At 46.4% G+C, this 17,910-nt stretch overlaps 1 protein-coding gene across 1 annotated transcript in view; it reads right to left on the bottom strand.

Annotated features, from left to right (window-relative positions):
- Positions 1 to 17,194, bottom strand: part of TRABD2A (TraB domain containing 2A) — a 58,564-nt gene extending 41,370 nt beyond the window's left edge. Inside the window, 2 exon segments of the mRNA XM_089922910.1 lie at positions 6,212 to 6,763; positions 16,765 to 17,194. Coding sequence (XP_089779036.1) covers positions 6,212 to 6,763; positions 16,765 to 16,881 — 669 coding nt within the window. The 5' untranslated portion in view covers positions 16,882 to 17,194.
- Between the last annotated feature and the right edge of the window lie 716 nt (positions 17,195 to 17,910).

Here is a 17,910-nt window from a genome sequence, read left to right as displayed (position 1 = left end):
CAGGGATTTTTTTCCAGGTATTTATTTTATGTTTTTGTTTTTGTTTTTTTGCGGTACGCGGGCCTCTCACTGTTGTGGCCTCTCCCGTTGCGGAGCACAGGCTCCGGACGCGCAGGCTCAGCGGCCATGGCTCACGGGCCCAGCCGCTCCGCGGCACGTGGGATCTTCCCGGACCGGGGCACGAACCCGTGTCCCCTGCATCGGCAGGTGGACTCTCAACCACTGCGCCACCAGGGAAGCCCCAAGTATTTATTTTAAACCAAACCTATCAAGGAAAAGTAAAATGTCAAGATCTCCATCTTTTTTAATTAAAGTATAATTGATTTACAATGTTGTGTTAGTTTTAGGCATACAGCGAAGTGATTTAGTTACACATACATATCTATATATTCTTCTTTAGATTCTTTTCCATTATAGATTATTACAAGATATTAGATATAATTCCCTGTGCTCTACAGTAGGTCCTTGTTGTTTATTTTATATACAGTAATGCATATCTGCTTATCCCAAGATCCCAATTTATCCCCTCCCTCCTTCCCCCTTTGGGAACTGTAAGTTTGTTTTCTATGTCTGTGAGTCTGTTTCTGTTTTGTAAATAATTTCATTTGTATCAAGATCTCCATCTTCAAGCACATTCCATCTCAATTATGGAAAATATGGTCAGTCTCAAAGATGTGATTTCTTGCTTTTATTGGAATTTATGACTAGGGAGCAGCAGGAACTCCCTCAGCAAATCAGACTGTAAATCTGGGCAGGTGGCAGCACTCAGAGGCAGAACTAGATTAAAAAACGGGAGACCAGGGGGCCAGGCCAGCCCTGCACAGTCTCACTGAGACCCCAGGCCATCCACCAGGGTCATTCCAAAAGGAAACTGTCCCCCGCGGCTTCTGCTCGCTGACCCACCTCACTTTTGCCGTGGCCTCTGGGAACAGAGACTTTCCAGCCTCACAGGGCTGTTCTTAAAATCCAACACACTGATGGGAGAAGATGCAGAGAGCCCTGCAAAGTACAAAACAAGGCACCGTGCGGTATTCCTGCAGTCAGCCTCCCCCTGGGCCTGGCAGGTCCACCTCCTTCTCAAAGGATCTGACCCTCCTTCCTCAGGAAGCTTTCTTAGGCTGGCCAGCACCTCCCAACTTCCCACTCCTCCGACCTTCACCAACAATAGCCAAGGACAGAGAGATGGGGTATCCTTCTAGGAATTCACCCTGACTCGCCAGCCAGACCACATTCTCCTGGGGGCAGGGGCTGCCTCCCCGACTCCACCCTGCCCTGGACCTTTCCAGTGTTCTACCCTAGAACCAGTTGTTTCTTCTATTAAGTGACTGACCCACCTAAAGAGAACTTGCTCCAAAGAAGAAAGACCCCTGTCTTCCCCAACACCCCAAAACTGTGACTCAGGAAAAGGACTTTTTCATAAGACCTGCAAGTATGTCCCCTGGACGAAACCACTGTTTAAGGCTTCACTTTGTGGGAAAAAAAGGGGGTTGCTTTTCAGCCAAGAGTGAGTTATTAGGGTCCTGGGGTAAAGACGACAGGAGCCAGTAATGACACCTACTGCTGGACCGTACAGTAGAAGAGTGACAGCTGACAGGGCAAATATGAAATATGTTAGTGCCATCTATTAGCAAGAGTAAACAATAACAAAGGAATGATTCTTTGCTGACAGCAAGAGCACTGTTGTGTTTGCACAGGACTTTTACATCCAACTAACTTCCTTTTAAGATACTGGAAGTCCGGAGATGAGTCCTTGCACGTGGAAAGCAGAGGGCAACCCCAGACCTGTTGGCTGCATTCATATTAGCTCTCAGATCCCAAGACTCACACCGCAAACCCAAGTATGACTGGGTCCCAAGGACAGACCCCAATGCCAAGGGGACTGGGGCTGTCTCAAATTCCCACCCCACCCCACCCTGACATCCAGTCCCTGGCTGGGGAAGCAGGCAGGAGAATCCTGTGGTCAGACAGTCGTTCCAGTCAGCTCCTCAGAGGAAGCCAGACAGTGCACCATGTCTGGATGCCTGGTGGTGCATGACCATGGAAATGGGATTTAGAAAGATCACTTCTCTAAGGGACCTGAAATCTTTTATGGGAACCCACCTATGCAGAAAGGGAGGGAGTGAGGTGAGACCCATGGCTGAGCTCATGTGCTTTCTTCACAGAGGGGATGGCAATGCTGCCAGAGGTATCAAGCAGGCACGAACTCTGGATGAAAAAAATCAGGAGTCATACATAACCTGACTCCATCCTGAAGGCTAAGGGTGGTGTCTACACTGAGATGGCAAGATCAAATCCATGGACAGGAAGTAGGCATTCTTCCCCTGATGCCAAATCAAAATAACCAAAGGGAACAATTAGTCCTCAGAGAGTAGAGAAGAGGTGAAGGGGAAGAGAGAAGGGAGAAAAATAATGGAATCATGAGGGATCTAGAACAGAGAGAGACTTTCTGTTCCCTTTCCAGGCAGAGTTACAGACTCCTTCAATCCCTTACCCCCATAAAAGCTTACTGAGCATCTACTATGTGCCGACACTGCACTAAGACCTAGGAAAACAGTGATGAGTCCTGCCCTTGATAAGCTAGTTAGCTGTATTATAAAGACTTCAGGTTCAGGAGTTCCCTGGCTGTCCAGTGGTTAAGGCTCCACGTTTCCACTGCAGGGGGTACGGGTTCGGTCCCCAGTCAGGGAACTAAGATCCCACATGCAGCATGGCGCAGCCAAAAAAAAAAAAGACTTCAGGTTCTAGGGAGCAACAACCAGATTACACCTTATCTTTTTATGTAGCACCAAACTCAATAGGAATTCAATGGGTGTGTTGACTAAATGAATATAGGAATGGGTGGCTAGGAGGGTAACTCTTGATGAGCTCACACCCTGGTCCTTGAAGTTTAGGACCAGCTGGGCAGGGATGGTTTAATACTGAGAAATCTACAGATAGAGGTCAAACAAAGAAAGTCATAAGATTAAGACATCACTGAAAGTTGCTAAGAGAGTAAATCTTAAAAGTTCCCATCACAAGAAAAAACATTTAGCAACTATGGATGGTCATGGATGTTAACTAGACTTATTGTGGTGGTCATTTCTCAATACATACAAATATCAAATCATTATGTTGTACATCTGAAACTAATATAATGTTATATGTCAATTATATCTCAATTTTTTAAAAAAAATCACGACAGATCACAACAGAAGCAGGAAAAAAGATCTTGATGAAACTCAACAACTGCTTCTGATAAAAGTCCCAGCAAAACAGAAATTCAAGTATGTTTCATTCACATCATAAATACTAATCAACTAGCAGCACCATGTGTAATGGTGAACTATCAAAGGCTTTCTCATTCAAGTTAGGGAAAGGAAGGATGCCTGATCTTCCCACTACTACTTAATGCTGTTTTAAGGATCCTAGCCAACACATTAGGACAAGAAAAAGAAATGAGACAAACTGTGGAAAGATGGACACAAAATAGTTATTTATCAATGATATGTCTGAACACTAAGAAAACAAGAGAATCAACTAGCATTGTTAGCATAAAAGATTTCAATTAAGTGGTTAAATGAATATATAAAAATTAGTAACCAGCTGGAAAATATGAGAAAAGAGTCTTTACACCAACAAAGTTTATATTAAAAACAATGAATAAACTTATGAATTGAGCAAAATCTACATCAAGATCACTACAAAATAAAAAAGAGGACTAAACTGAATGGAAAGGATAACATGCTCCTGGATTGCAGGACTTAATGTGAGGAAAAGTCTCAGTTCTTCCCAAATTGATCTAGAAATTAACAAAATCTTAATCAAAATGGTTTTAAGAATCATTAAGGAAAGAAACATCATTATCCATTTTTTAATATAGCATAAAGTGAATGAATGTCATATTGACACAGAAATAGGCAAACAGAAAAATGAAACAAAATGGAAAGTCCAGAAACAGATAGAGAGACAGAAAGAGAGAGAGAGAGAGAGAGAGAGAGAGTGTGTGTGTGTGTGTGTGTGTGTGTGTGTGTGTGTAATGGTGATATGCTAAAAACAAAGACCATCTAAATCAATGGAGAGAAGCTGACCCAGGCCAGTTCCACCAGAAGGGGCAGCCATAGCCATTTGGATTCCCCAGAGGCGGGCCCTGACTTGGCATGTGGACAGAAAAAAAAAAAATAAAGGAAGAAGAACTATAGAAAGGATTGCTACAGAGCAAGGAGGAAGGAACCAACCACCCCTCAAATAAGCAGAAGACAGGGGCCCTAGGGAATGAGTTAGGTTTTGTCTTTTATCAAAATGAGTACAAATGATCTTGCTTACCGAGAAGGGAGACTCCATCAACCACCACCCCAAAACTCGGATGGATGACTGCATTTATGTGACGTTCTAGAAATGTCAGACTAATTTATGCTCAAAGATTTTCAAGACAGTGCCGATCCTTGGGGTGGGGATGGGAGTAGGACTGAAGGGCTTCTGGGGAGCTGGAGCTGTTCTGTTTCCTGCCCTGGGTATGGGGCACATGGCCTGTGTTTATGAAAATTCATCAGGTGCAATTTTCTATAGAGTTATGCTGCGATGAAAATTTTACACTAACTTTCTGGGGTGATGGAAATGTTCAACGTCTTGATCTGGTAGTGGGTATATGCATATGCTAAAATGCACTGAGCTGACACTTAGGGGAGGGATGGACTGGGAGTTTGGGGTTAGTATATGCAAACAATTACATACAGAATGGACGGACAACAAGGTCCTACTGTATAGCACAGGGAACTATTTTCAATGTCCTGGGATAAACCATAATGGAAAAGAATAAAAAACAATGTGTTTATGTACACCTTAGTCACTTTGCTGTACAGCAGAAATTAACACATCGTAAATCAACTATACTTCAATTAAAAAAAGGTTTTATAAGAAATTTAGTTTGTAAATATTAAATACCTATATGATCCTTAAGAATGTCACAAAATCAACATGACACCCTAGTGTATAACTATACTATAACTACAGTGCTTAAAACATCTCATAAACGTATCACCTTAAGAGATGATACACACTTGCATGCAAAGATATCTTGCTCAAGCTAATATTTTACTCCCCAGCCTTTGTCTCCCAGCAACTGGAAGTATGAAAGAAGGCTTTGGCTCAGTTAAAAATGCTCACAAATTTCAAACCTGTAAGGTCAAACTCAATGAGGCTTTAAATCAAAGCACCTTTCTTTTTCAAAACATTTGTATTAAATGCAGACATTGAAAAAGTTAGAATATTGGCTTTGCAGGTTTCCAAAACAATGCAAGAAAAACTCCCCTAGGAGACCAACAAAGTTAGCGGTCCCCTATCTTATCTATAAATCTCAACATGCCAAACAAATACTATATTTTAGCATCTGAGTATTTCTTAATATTATAGAATTTTAGCAAGGTAAATTCCCTAAAAATTTCATTATCAATTGAGGAATGGCATTTTTATGCTGTTGAATGTTCTTAAACCTTTAGATAACGATCCGATTTCAATATTTCAAGATCCACTAAGGCCTGGGTGATTGGATTTTATTCTGCACACCAACATCCCAAGCCAATCACTGAGCCTATCTGCAAAACAAGAATATTTATTTCATGTTGCAAAATTCCCACTGGCCCCTCCAGGTATCTAAGGCACTTTACAACATCAACAGCAACAAGAAACTTCACCGAAATAATGGCACTTCAATAAAGCATTTCTTGTCTTATGAGAAGTGAAGAACTTCTTGAAAATCAACCTAAATTCTAATGCCCTGGGGTAGGATCTCTAAACGATGAGTACAGGACCATAACTCTGCCTTAGAAAGGAATGTCCTGGGACGAGTGTCCTGAAGAGAGACAGCAATGATCTCAAAGGGACTGATGTTACCTGAAACAGCCATGGCCGGTATCATTTGTGACCCAGACCACTCCCCGGGACAGCCAGTCTGGCCTTCACGTTCCTAAACAACGACCTGAATTAAAATGAGTAACAAAAGTATGCAATACTTGCTGGGATGACAAGAAAAAACAAGTTTTCTTTCTTGATAATACACAGATAAGTGACAAAAGTGACTGACAGGCTTATTTTTTCATCCGTAGGATAATTTTCTTGAGCAAAGACAATTGTTAGGTCAACTGTGCTTCTGGTCTATTTCCTGTAGTTTTGTAATTCAATAGGTTCAGCCACACAATCAACTGTCACCAAGTCCTACATGCAAAGAGGGTCTTACCTGTGAGAAGTTCAGCCCATTCAACAGATTGCATTGCTCTTCCACCTTCTCCACTGCTCCCGTCTGTTTCCTCAGCCGCTTGGCCTCCTGGGCAAGGTACAGGTCTAAGACAGGCACCCCACGGGACTTGATGTCCCCTTTGGTCAGGGAGTTGGCCATGAGCATCACCCAGACGGGCCTCTTCCACTCCCAGTTGCCTGTGATGGCATTGAACAGGTAGTCTGCGTAGAGACCCTTACCATGCTGGTCAGGCGTCATCCACGAGGGCATCATGAGCTTGATGTACTCAAGGTGGCGCTTAAGGCGGCCGTAAATGTCCCTGGGGAGCACGTCCTGGAGGTTCTCACCTCATGGCAGCATCTGACAGCTGGTGAGGGCCGAGATAGTGTAAGGGTCCGTGAGGTCCAGCTCAAAGTAGACGATGCTGCTCTGCTGAAAAGCCTCCTTGGAGGTGTCCGGGATGAAGTCCCAAACCCGGGTGTACGGGACGTGGATCATGCCAAAGAAGTAAGACAGCGGGTCTCGCTTTATGGTCCACGAGAAGGAATTCAACTCATTTTGCTAAAAGGAAAAGAGACAACATCAAGGCATGATATGGAGGGACAGGAACCTGAGAGGTAAATTAGAGAGACAGGTCACCCTGCAGGAGAAAAATGATCAAAATAGTCCAGGCAGATTCACCTACCAGGGGCAGGAGTCCTCAAAGCAGACTGAATTTCAGCATCCCTTCCCTTTTCTCATCGAAATGTTGATTAAAGATGAGAAAGCAATACAATCACCAGCTTTGAGTTTGCCCCATGCCTACTCTAGCAACTGGACAGGAGTTAAAGAGGGGATTCTCAAGGGACTACAAGGATGCACCTGGTACAGGTAAGAGACACCTGAGGAACCCACTGTTACCTCCCAGGCACACCTGGTGGTTTCTACTTCTTCAGATCTCAAATTCAACAACCCCAAAGGCAGAGTCTCTCAACTCTGGCTGCACGTTTGGAATCACCTACAAAGCTTCTAGAAGCCTGATATCTGGGTCTTATCCCAGGTCAATCACAATGGGATCTCTGGAGGTGAGATAAGAGGATATATATATATATATTTTTTTTTTTTTGGCAGTACACGGGCCTCTCACTGTTGTGGCCTCTCCTGTTGTGGAGCACAGGCTCCAGATGCGCAGGCTCAGCGGCCATGGCTCACGGGCCCAGCCACTCTGCGGCATGTGGGATCTTCCCAGACCGGGGCACGAACCCGTGTCCCCTGCATCAGCAGGCGGACTCTCAACCACTGCGCCACCAGGGAAGCCCTAGGTGATATTTTTAAAGCTTCCCTGGTGACTCCAATGTGCAGCCAAGGTTGACTCCACAGTCCTAAGAAGCCCCTGATTGCACAGTTTGCCCCTGTCCCTTTAGGACATGCACTGTCCTGCATTTCTCTCTTACAAAAGCCTTCTGGTTCAGCAGCAGAGAACTGGATGGTTCCACGATGTCTCCCAACAGTTTTATAGGCTGAGCACTGGTTACATCCTGAGGCCAAGCCAATTTGCCCTTTGGCCCCGAGTGTCTCTCAGTCTCAACAGTGGGCATTTATGAAACATCTGTTTATTAAGAGCTACTGTACAAAGAAATGCACAGGGCAGCCCTCAAGGAGTTCAAGTGTAAAGGTCAGATATATGCATGGGGCGAGCCCCACATCAAGCAACCCAGAAATGTGAAAATCCAGGTTTTATAGGAAAGAATATTTGGAATTCATTCTCTTTACAAAGGCTTCGTTTCAGCAGCCTTTTAAGTAGCATGCTTTCCTGGATTGTGGGGTTTCAGTTTACTGTCAGTTCTCATTATGTATCATAGTTATGTTCTATAAAGTCACTGTGAACACTGAATTACCGGATACTGAACCACTGCTCCTAGGGGAAACACAGGGTTAGGTTCCTGCGAGCCTCTGGTCACAACGTTTTAGTCAACAGAGCAATACATAACCTTGTTTTATGTTTTATGTGAGCTTCTGTTGAAAAGCACCTTCTTTAGTATATTTTGTTGACTTGTGAACATTGAACTCATAGCCAACAACACCGTAACTCATGCCTGCATGAAGCTCATCTAACTCATGTATTTTCTCCCTAAGGCACATCACTGCCCTCCTGTGCTTAGGAACACTAGACAGCACTTCATTCATTTTAAACAGTGAAATCACCTCCAAGAAGCACAAAAATGCAAAAAGAATATGGCACTAAGTAAACTACAAGAAGTACACTTGTTTACTTGTTTCTAGTTTGAGGGGTGAAAAGACAAGCCAGAGCACTGACTTACTCGTCCGCTGGGAGACTGTGCATCCGGCCGCTCAAATTTTTTGCAGTTCTGGGCACATCTGCAAGTGAAAGTGAAAGCACCAGAAGCTTGGGGTTAACAATTTTAGCAAGCTGGCAAATTCGCAAACATGAAATCTACAAATAATGAGGATCAACCATATTTGCACTCTGTGTCATTGTTTCAGCAGCAGCAACCTGGTCTCAAGTGAAATATTACACAGAATCTCAAAATATAAGACGGATGAGGGTGGAGCTGGCTGAAGCAGGGGCCCTACTCTCTTCAGCCTGCTCTTCTCCACCTGTCCCCCTGTCACCTTCACAAAAACACCATGGGACCACTCAGAGGAGAGCAGAGGCAGGGAAACACGTGGGCTGGGGTGACATAACAGCAGGGGGAGGTCAGGGGCCAACAAGCCCACAACTCTCCACAAAGGACGTCGGCTAGGCAGCCTCAGCAGTGCTGGCCACAGGGGAACAGGCCTGGTGCCCCAGAAGGGACTTTTCCAAAGGAACTAGAAATCCTGATATTAAATAAAATCTTCCAGTTGGGAAATGAGACCTCAGTTTTCTCAAAACACCATGCGCACCAGATGGAGCTTACCTCATTAGCCTCCAGCCTGTGACCTTGTTTTTTAAAGTATTCAAATTATAGTTTTGCTCACGCACCCAGCTTTTCAAGAATGCACTAATTATGCTCAATTCTGCTTCTGTCTCAGCCACCCCACTGAGGTTTGTTTGGTTTTTTTTTTTTTGCCGTGCTACATGGCTTGCGGGATCTTAGTTCCCCAGCCAGGGATGGAACTCAGGTGGTGAAAGTCAGATAATAACCCCTATCGTAAGTAATGGTAATAAACAAGTTAGACAAGTAAAAGTTAAATGACTGAACAAATGAGAGAAAAAACACATTTTTTAAATAATTTTTAAAAACTGATCCTTTTTGACCCACTTCCTAGAGAAATGGAAATAAAAACAAAAATAAACAAATGGGACCTAATGAAACTTCAAAGCTTTTGCACAGCAAATGAAACCATGAACAAAACCAAAAGACAACCCTCAGAGTGGGAGAAAATATTTGCAAATGAAGCAACTGACAAAGGATTAATCTCCAAAATTTATAAGCAGCTCATGCAGCTCAATAACAAAAAAACAAACAACCCAATCCAAAAATGGGCAGAAGACCTAAATAGACATTTCTCCAAAGAAGATATACAGACTGCCAACAAACACATGAAAGAATGCTCAACATCATTAATCATTAGAGAAATGCAAATCAAAGCTACAATGAGATATCATCTCACACCAGTTAGAATGGCCATCATCAAAAAATCTAGAAACAATAAATGCTGGAGACGGTGTGGGGAAAAAGGACCCCTCTTGCACTGTTGGTGGGAATGTAAATTGATACAGCCACTGTAGAGAACAGTATGGAGGTTCCTTAGAAAACTACAAATAGAACTACCATATGACCCAGCAATCCCACTACTGGGCATATACCCTGAGAAAACCATAATTCAAAAAGAGTCATGTACCAAAATGTTCATTGCAGCTCTATTTACAATAGCCCGGAGATGGAAACAACCTAAGTGTCCATCATCGGATGAATGGATAAAGAAGATGTGGCACATATATACAATGGAATATTACTCAGCCATAAAACGAAATTGAGCTATTTGTAATGAGGTGGATAGACCTAGAGTCTGTCACACAGAGTGAAGTAAGTCAGAAAGAGAAAGACAAATACCGTATGCTAACACATATATATGGAATTAAAGAAAAAAAATGTCATGAAGAACCTAGGGGTAAGACAGGAATAAAGACACAGACCTACTAGAGAACGGACTTGAGGATATGGGGAGGGGGGAGGGTGAGCTGTGACAAAGTGAGAGAGAGGCATGGACATATATACACTACCAAACGTAAGGTAGATAGCTAGTGGGAAGCAGCCGCATAGCACAGGGAGATCAGCTCGGTGCTTTGTGACCGCCTGGAGGCGTGGGATAGGGAGGGTATGAGGGAGGGAGACGCAAGAGGAAAGAGATATGGGAACATATGTATATGTGTAACTGATTCACTTTGTTATAAAGCAGAAACTAACACATCATTGTAAAGCAATTATACTCCAATAAAGATGTAAAAAAAAAAAACAACCTGTTAAGGGTTGAATTAGTATTAAGAGATAAATGGTGTACAGGGTCTCCAGCCAGTCCTCAGGCATCCTCTTAGGGAGTAATGAGAGTCCCCAGGGTTATTTAAATACTACTTCAAAAAGCCACATGGAAACTGTAGTCTACAGAAAAATGGTTGCCAAAGGCTAATTAAGCAATCAAATGTCTCACTGTTGGTTAAAATTAGATCAATCTGGTAGAAAAACACTGGTTAGGCAGTAATCAAAAGCTGAGGTTGACAGTTATGGCTTTGGTTAATTTTAAATGGGTAACAGAATAATTACCTTTAAATGCAACTGGTTTGCTAGAGCTGGGCTTCCAAGCATAGGTTTAGTTTGTTTTATTTGTTGATCTTAGTGGGAAGAGTTGGTGATCAAAGGGGTCCTGGATGATGATATGATTGGAGACCACTGACCTATACATCTGGTTACACAAGTTCCACACAGTCTACCAAAGGACTTCTACACAGTTTCCAACTGGAGACATGGCAAATAGTTGAAATATTATTATTAAACACATGGGCACCTGATTCATTGTCATCTATTAGGAGACCATGATAGTAAACAAATATATTCCAAGAAAAACCAAACCCATACTGCAGGATCATAGCGTGGGGTTGGTGGGGAGTGGTGAGGGGGTGTTTCATTTTGGTTTGGTTTTGGTTTGTTTTCACCCAACACGCTTAACGTCCCTAATGTCCCATCCTACCTCAAAATGCCTACACTTCTCTTCAGGAACAAAGTCTGTTCAATTACATGTATCCATTCTTAGTTTCTTATTTATTTTATTGTTGTCTTTTCAACCAGTATGAGTCTAGAAATAGGGTTATTGTGTGATCTTTTCACTGAAAACTGCTCAGCTTTATTTTACATATAATATTTTTCTAAGGACATTTCTTGGTTGATGATTTCTTTTTTTAATATTTATTTATTTGGCTGCACCAGGTCTTAGTTGCAGCTCGCAGGCTCCTTAGTTTCGGCTCGATGGCTCCTTAGTTGTGGCATGCGAACTCTTAGCTGTGGCACGCATGTGGGATCCAGTTCCCTGACCAGGGATTGAACCCGGGCTCCCTGCATTGAGAGCGTGGAGTCTTAACCACTGCGCCACCAGGGAAGTGTCTGCTCAGGTTTTTTAAAAAACAGTACTCACGTTCTGGCATCTAGCCATGCACTGACAGTAATGATGCTGAAGGCAGCTGGCTGATACTGACTGTTCGCTGTGTGCCAGGCACCATCCAGGCGTTGCACACGGATGGTTCTGCTGCATTTGTTCAACACTGACTTCTTTCCCAACTATCAACGCTGTGCCCCCCAGGCGCCAGGCACGGCTCTAGGCGTGAGGCAGTAGGAATACAGCAGTGAATGAAGTATGGGTCTCTGCCTCCCGCGTGTTAATGGTAACCACTGAAGAGAACAGAGAAGCAGAAGGGGAACAGGAAGTACTAGTGGAGGAGGGATGTTGTCTTAAATAGGGTGACCAGGAAAGTCCCTGAATGTCCAGTAGGTCATTTAAGCCTTGCCGTGAAGGAGGTAAGAGGTCAAAGTACAGGACTATCTGGGAGCAATCCCTCCAAGAGGAGGCAAGAGCAAGTGCAAAGACCCTGGGGCAGAAAGGCCCTCAATGTGTTGGAGGAGCAGGAAAGGGGCCAGCATGACTGCAGCTGGACAGCTCCAGAGGCAGGCAGGAGGCAAAGGTCAGAGAGGCCAACAAGGCCTGGCCGCACAGGGCCCCCGAGCTCCTGGAAGGGTGGAGGCTTTTATGCTGAGTAGGGTGGAAGCTGGTGCAGGTTTTTAATGAGAGAAGCTAAACGAGCTGAGTTAATGTGTTGACAGGATCACCCTGGCAGCTGTGATGAACAGACTACTGAGAGATGAGGGCAGATGAAAGAAGGTCAGTTAGGAAGTTACTGAAATGACCCAAGTGAGAGAACAGAGCAGTACTGACAGACTTGATGAGAAGTGATCAGAGATGGGATTCTGGCTGTACTCTGGAAGCAAGAGCCAACAGGATTTGCTGGTGAATTGGTTAATTAAAAGGATGAAGTTACCATCGACCCAGATGGAGAAGACGGGGTGGAACAGGATTCGAGGGAAGGTCAGAAGTTTGGTGCTGGTCCCGCTGAGTTGAAATGTCAAGCAGACATCCAAGTGGGGAGGTCGAGTGGATAGGTGGATGCATGAGTCTGGAGTCTGGGAGAGATCCGGGTCCCCGATGAAAAAGAGGGTGTGGTCATCATTTCGATGTTATTTAAAGCCATAGGACTAGAAGAGATCTCCAAGGGACTAAGTGCAAACAGAAGAGAATGGGTCTAGAAATGGTCCAACCTTGTGAAGTCAAGGGAAAGAAGAGAAGCCAGAAGAAGAGAAGTGGCCAGCGAGGTAGCAGGGAAAATCAGAAGAGCAGGAAGCCCACTGAAGAAAGAGCTTCGGGGAGGAGACAGTAAGCCAGTGGGTTAGGTGTGGTTGATGGACTAAATAAGCCGAGGATTTGGACAACTGACCTCTGGATAGAGCGACACGGAGGTCGCTGGCGACCCAGACAAGAACGGTTTTCGTGGCATGGTGGGGGTGAACGCCTGCCCAGTGCCCACATAGGAGAGATGGGGAAGAGAGGAAGAGGGAGAATACACACCTAAGTAAGACACTGGCTGTTTCCAGACAGAGACATCGAGGCCTTGAGAGGCTTATTATGCTACAGAAGGTCTCATAGCTGCTAAGCAGTGGATCCAGGATTTGAAGCCAGAGCCCCAGGTTTTAAACACCGTATCAGGCGGCCTTAGCATGCAGCAGACATCCCCCGCGATTCAGACTTACGTCTTTTTCAGTTCGTACTCTGCTAGGTGCACCATCGCTCGGGAGGACCACCTGACTCCACATCTAGAGAGGCTCTGTCCAGCTCCCCATTTGGGGCCTCAGTGACCTACCCAGATGAACCCACACTGACATCTTTCACTCCTCAGGGGGCCATCCTTTCCCATTCTCTCTTTAAGGGATAACACAGCTTGCGGGGTGGGGTGCTTTTCCACTTTTTTTTTTTTTAAGCCAGGGGTTTTCAAGTGGTTTTAAAGAAATGATCCTTATCCTGTGGAGCTTCTTCAATACATGGCGTTCTGTTCCGACCCAGGAGGGCACCCTGTCTCCCACTCTGGCTACTGACACCTCTCTACCAGGCCCTTCTGAAAGGCGAGTCTTCAGGGCTTCTGATCAGGGAGCTCCTACCTTGGCTTTGCCCACAGGTGAGCCCCTAGGCTGCTGCACTGATCTGAGGGGTGCAGCTGCCCCTGCCTCACACCGACACCCTCAGGGGAAGGGCTATTTGTCTCCATAAAAGAAAAACAAAATGGCTCTACCACCCCCCTTTCACTGTAATTGCGGCCCCTACATACTACTAGAGGGAGCCATGTATCTTAACATTCTGACGATTTCAAAGGAAAAAAAAAATATATTAACACCATAACAGGTTTCTTTTAAAAGAAGAAGACATGTCCATGGATGACAGAGACACACGAAGTTCTGCGGACTGAATCACCTTACCGGAGATTTTAACACACACGTGTAATCCATACAATGAAATAAAGTAGCACAATGACAGCTTGTGTAATGTGGGCTAAATCCCTAAGCCACAGGCCCCCTCAACTCTTCCCATCCAGCTCCTGGACCTGAGATAACTGCTCTTTTCCAAGAGGACCCTTCAGCAGACCAGCTGGAATGATATTAAAGTAAGTTGGCTTTAGTTTGCCCTTTTCATTTGACAAATATTTATTTAGCATCTACTATGGCCAGGCACTCTTGTATGCACTGGGGATGCAGCAGCGAACAAAAATTCCTATGCTTACGGAGATTGGGGGGGGGCAATAAACAAACATTTTTATCAGATGGTGGTTAAGTGCTAAACAGGAAAATAAAGTCGGAAAAGCGGATAGGAGGGCAGGGTGGCCGGGGAATGGGGGCATGACATAATCTTTAATAGGTAATCGGGAAGGGTCTCATTGAGAGAATTTGAGCAAAGCCCAGATGGAAGTATGGGAGCAAGCATGTGGATATCTGGGTGAAGAAACAGCAAATGTGAAACAACGCTAGCAGGAATGGTAAGAACGCTCCAGAGTTGTGTTTGAGTGTTGATAAAGGAACAGACTCAACCTGTGTGTTGCTCCGGGTAAAGCCTGCCTTGTCTGTGGCGGACTTTGGCTCAGAAAACCTCTCTAATGATTAACGAAAGTTGAAAACCAAGCCAGCTATCAAGCCACAGTCCTTCCAGAAAGCTACAGGAAGCTGCCACACCGGATGGGAGGCTGGATTCCAGAGCCTCACTCTACAATCTCAACACCCCAACCCCCTGGGGGACCCACCCACGGTACCCTCTACAGCCTGCAGGTCAAGCAGACAGCCCTGCCACTGACTGACCTTCTGACCTCCACACAGGACAAGGCAGTTTGCCCACAGAATAGAACATTGATTCTCAAAGTGTGGTCCAGGGACTTGTGAATGTCCCCAAGTCCCTTTCAAGCAGTCTGTAAGATCAGAGCTATTTTCATAATAATACAAAGATATTTTCCTCTTTCATTCTCTCACAAGTGTACAAACAGAATTTTCTTGAGGCTACAAGTCTCTAGATAACATCACCCTCCAACAGTCAATGGCATGTGTGCTTGTGTATTCTTGCATTTTATTAATATTTCCGTTAACCCACACAAGTGTTTTACTATGAGACCAAAAAGTATGAGAACTGACAGAACAAAAGACCCACGAAGACAGATTCAACAGAAGGGAGAAACAGAGACCTTATCAAGACTCACTCGATAATATTATTACGAGTTGTTAATAGATTCGCAAAAGTGCAAGGCACTCTGCTTTCATATGAAAGGATGGACTTCTGCCTTGTATAACAAGCCCGCAGCTGCCACACCGCAGCAAAGTTTGGAACGATCCCTGGTGAGGATTTCCCTCTTCGGCCTCCACGCGTCCGCAGCCCAGGGCGCCCTAGGAACACAGTGCAGCTTCCCGGGCAGCCCTGTGTGCCAGGAACGGCTCAGTGAGGTCACCTTCTCCCTTGCTGTGGTTAAGACGATGAATAAAATCACGGAGGGAAGTGGACGCGGCCCCGGATGCTGCGCAGGTGTCACCGAAGGTGGGCAGACCCCTGAACTCCGGCAACCGGCGTTCGAGGGCGCTCAGTCTACGATCACCCTCCCCAGCGCCAGGGATCCACAGAGACTGGACCCACCGATGTAAACTCGCAAAAGTCAACTTCCACGGAGCTCAGAAGAGAGGGACTTCAGACCTGCAGAAAATTCCGAGCGTAGGAAAATTGATCAGGAAATGGAAACGCTCTTCTCGAAAGAGGTTCAGCCCCGGAGACGCCAGACCTGCCGGGTTTCCGTTCGGCTTCTGCTCCTATAGGGCTGGGTGGACACGGGCAGGTCACTGGGGCTCTCTCACCTCGGCTCCCCTCACCCCAAAACGCTGATGCGAAGATCTAAGGAGGCGCCGGGTGCGTGAACGCTAGGCTGTCAGACCTGGTCTCTCCACGAACGCGCTCTGTAACCTGGAGCACAAAAGTCCCTCTCTGAGCCTCAGTTTCCCATATCAGTAAGACAAGGAGGATGGCTTCAGCTCCCCCCACATTCCTCCTAACTCAGGCACTGAATAGACGAAGGTTAAATCAAGCAGCTGCTGGGGGCTATTACCATTTAGAAACGAGCAGAAATGAAACGCTAGGGACGAGCAGGCAGGACAAACTTAAAAAGTAAATGTGCCCAAGTCCCGGGCCCACTGGGTCTTCGCGGATTCGTCCCTCAAACGCCAGCGAAGCAGGCTGGCGAGACCCGGGGTACCCGGCCCGGGACTCCCTTCGGCTGACGAATGGCGATGGCTGGGGGACAGGGTCTCGTGTGGCCGGAGTTCTGCACCCCCGCCGGAAAGGGGAAGCCGGGGAATCGGCGGGAAGCGCGAGCTAGGAGGCGCCGCCGTGCAAGGTGGGAGCCCGACCCGCTGAGTCGGCTCGGGGTCCAAGAGCACGGGGCTCAGTGCGGTTGGGAAGGTAACCACCCCCAGGAGGTGCCGGGAGGCTGCCGCGCCCGCGCCCGCTGCGCGCCTTTCTTGGGCCTTGAGCTTGCAGTTGGCGGAGGCGGGCGCGCCGCGCGGAGGGGCTGCGCTCGCGGATAGGAGGCAGAGGGTCGGCAGCAGGAACCAGCTCCAGGGACTCATCCTCCTCTCGGTGGCTCCGAGGCCTGGGGCGCAGAGGGAAGGAGGGACCCAACAGTGGCCTCCCGGCTCGGCTAGCCCGCGGCCGCGGGGCTGCGTACTCGCCCGGCGCCCGCCATGGCGCGCCGGGCTCGGGGAGCCGGGGGTGCTCGCCCATTTCCCCGCGCCTCTCGCCGGCTCCCTCCGCGGTTAGCGCGACCGCCTCCGGGCGGGGCTCACCCCCAAGCCCTGAGGCGGCGGCCAAGTGAGGCTGAACCCCGACCCCGCCCAACCCCTCTGCCGCCCGTCTGCCCTGAGCAGAGGCAGCCGCGGGATCCGCGGCCCCAGTTCTCCCGCCCAAACCCTGCCCCGGCCGCCGGCCACCCCGTGAACCAGAAGGGAAAAGTGAGGCTCCAGGACTGTCTTCTAAATTCAACCGAAAATCGTACTAGCTCCTGCCCTTAAGTCTGCGTTCACGCTGCCAATTCTGAGGGTGGCTCTTGATGGAAAGAAATTGACCAAAGAAATAAATGAAAGGCTATTTTTAAAGGCAAGTTCATGTAAACAAAGGCAATCGCAGGGAAGTTTTGTCTGTAAAAGAGGAGACTAGTCAGTGTGTGCATTCAGTTAAAACCCGGAACCACGAAAACCGGCAGTCCATTAAGTGCCCTCTTAAGGGATTTGGGAGAGTAATAGGAAGGATTAACAGCGAACTCGAAGGATTACTGCAAAGATTAAACGAGGACATTTAGGACGCACATAATAGGTCTGCAAAAAGTGGTCGCTCTCTTTCCGCTCTAAACTCCCCAAGGGTTTTTTTCCAGCAGTGACCCTTCAGGAAGAAAAAGTTATAAAAGCAACTGGTTGTGCTCGGCCTCTCCCACCTCCCACCCAAGGCCTGGGTGCACTCCACCACCTTCCTGTACAGCCCAGACTCCTGCCCGATTAACTAATGAGTGGTGTTTAACGGAGCATTCGTAGGCAGGGTATCTTAATTGTTTTAAGTCCCCGTCCATTTTGGGAATCTGATGTAAACTTTGGAGAATCTCGGGG

The sequence above is a fragment of the Delphinapterus leucas genome, chromosome 13 (assembly GCF_059928025.1).
Source record: "Delphinapterus leucas isolate spDelLeu-1000000601 "Yukka" chromosome 13, BTC_Dleu_Yukka2, whole genome shotgun sequence".
Taxonomy (NCBI): Eukaryota; Metazoa; Chordata; class Mammalia; order Artiodactyla; family Monodontidae; genus Delphinapterus; species Delphinapterus leucas.
Note: the sequence above shows the minus strand (reverse complement) of the source record. Positions and strands in the feature narration are given on the sequence as shown.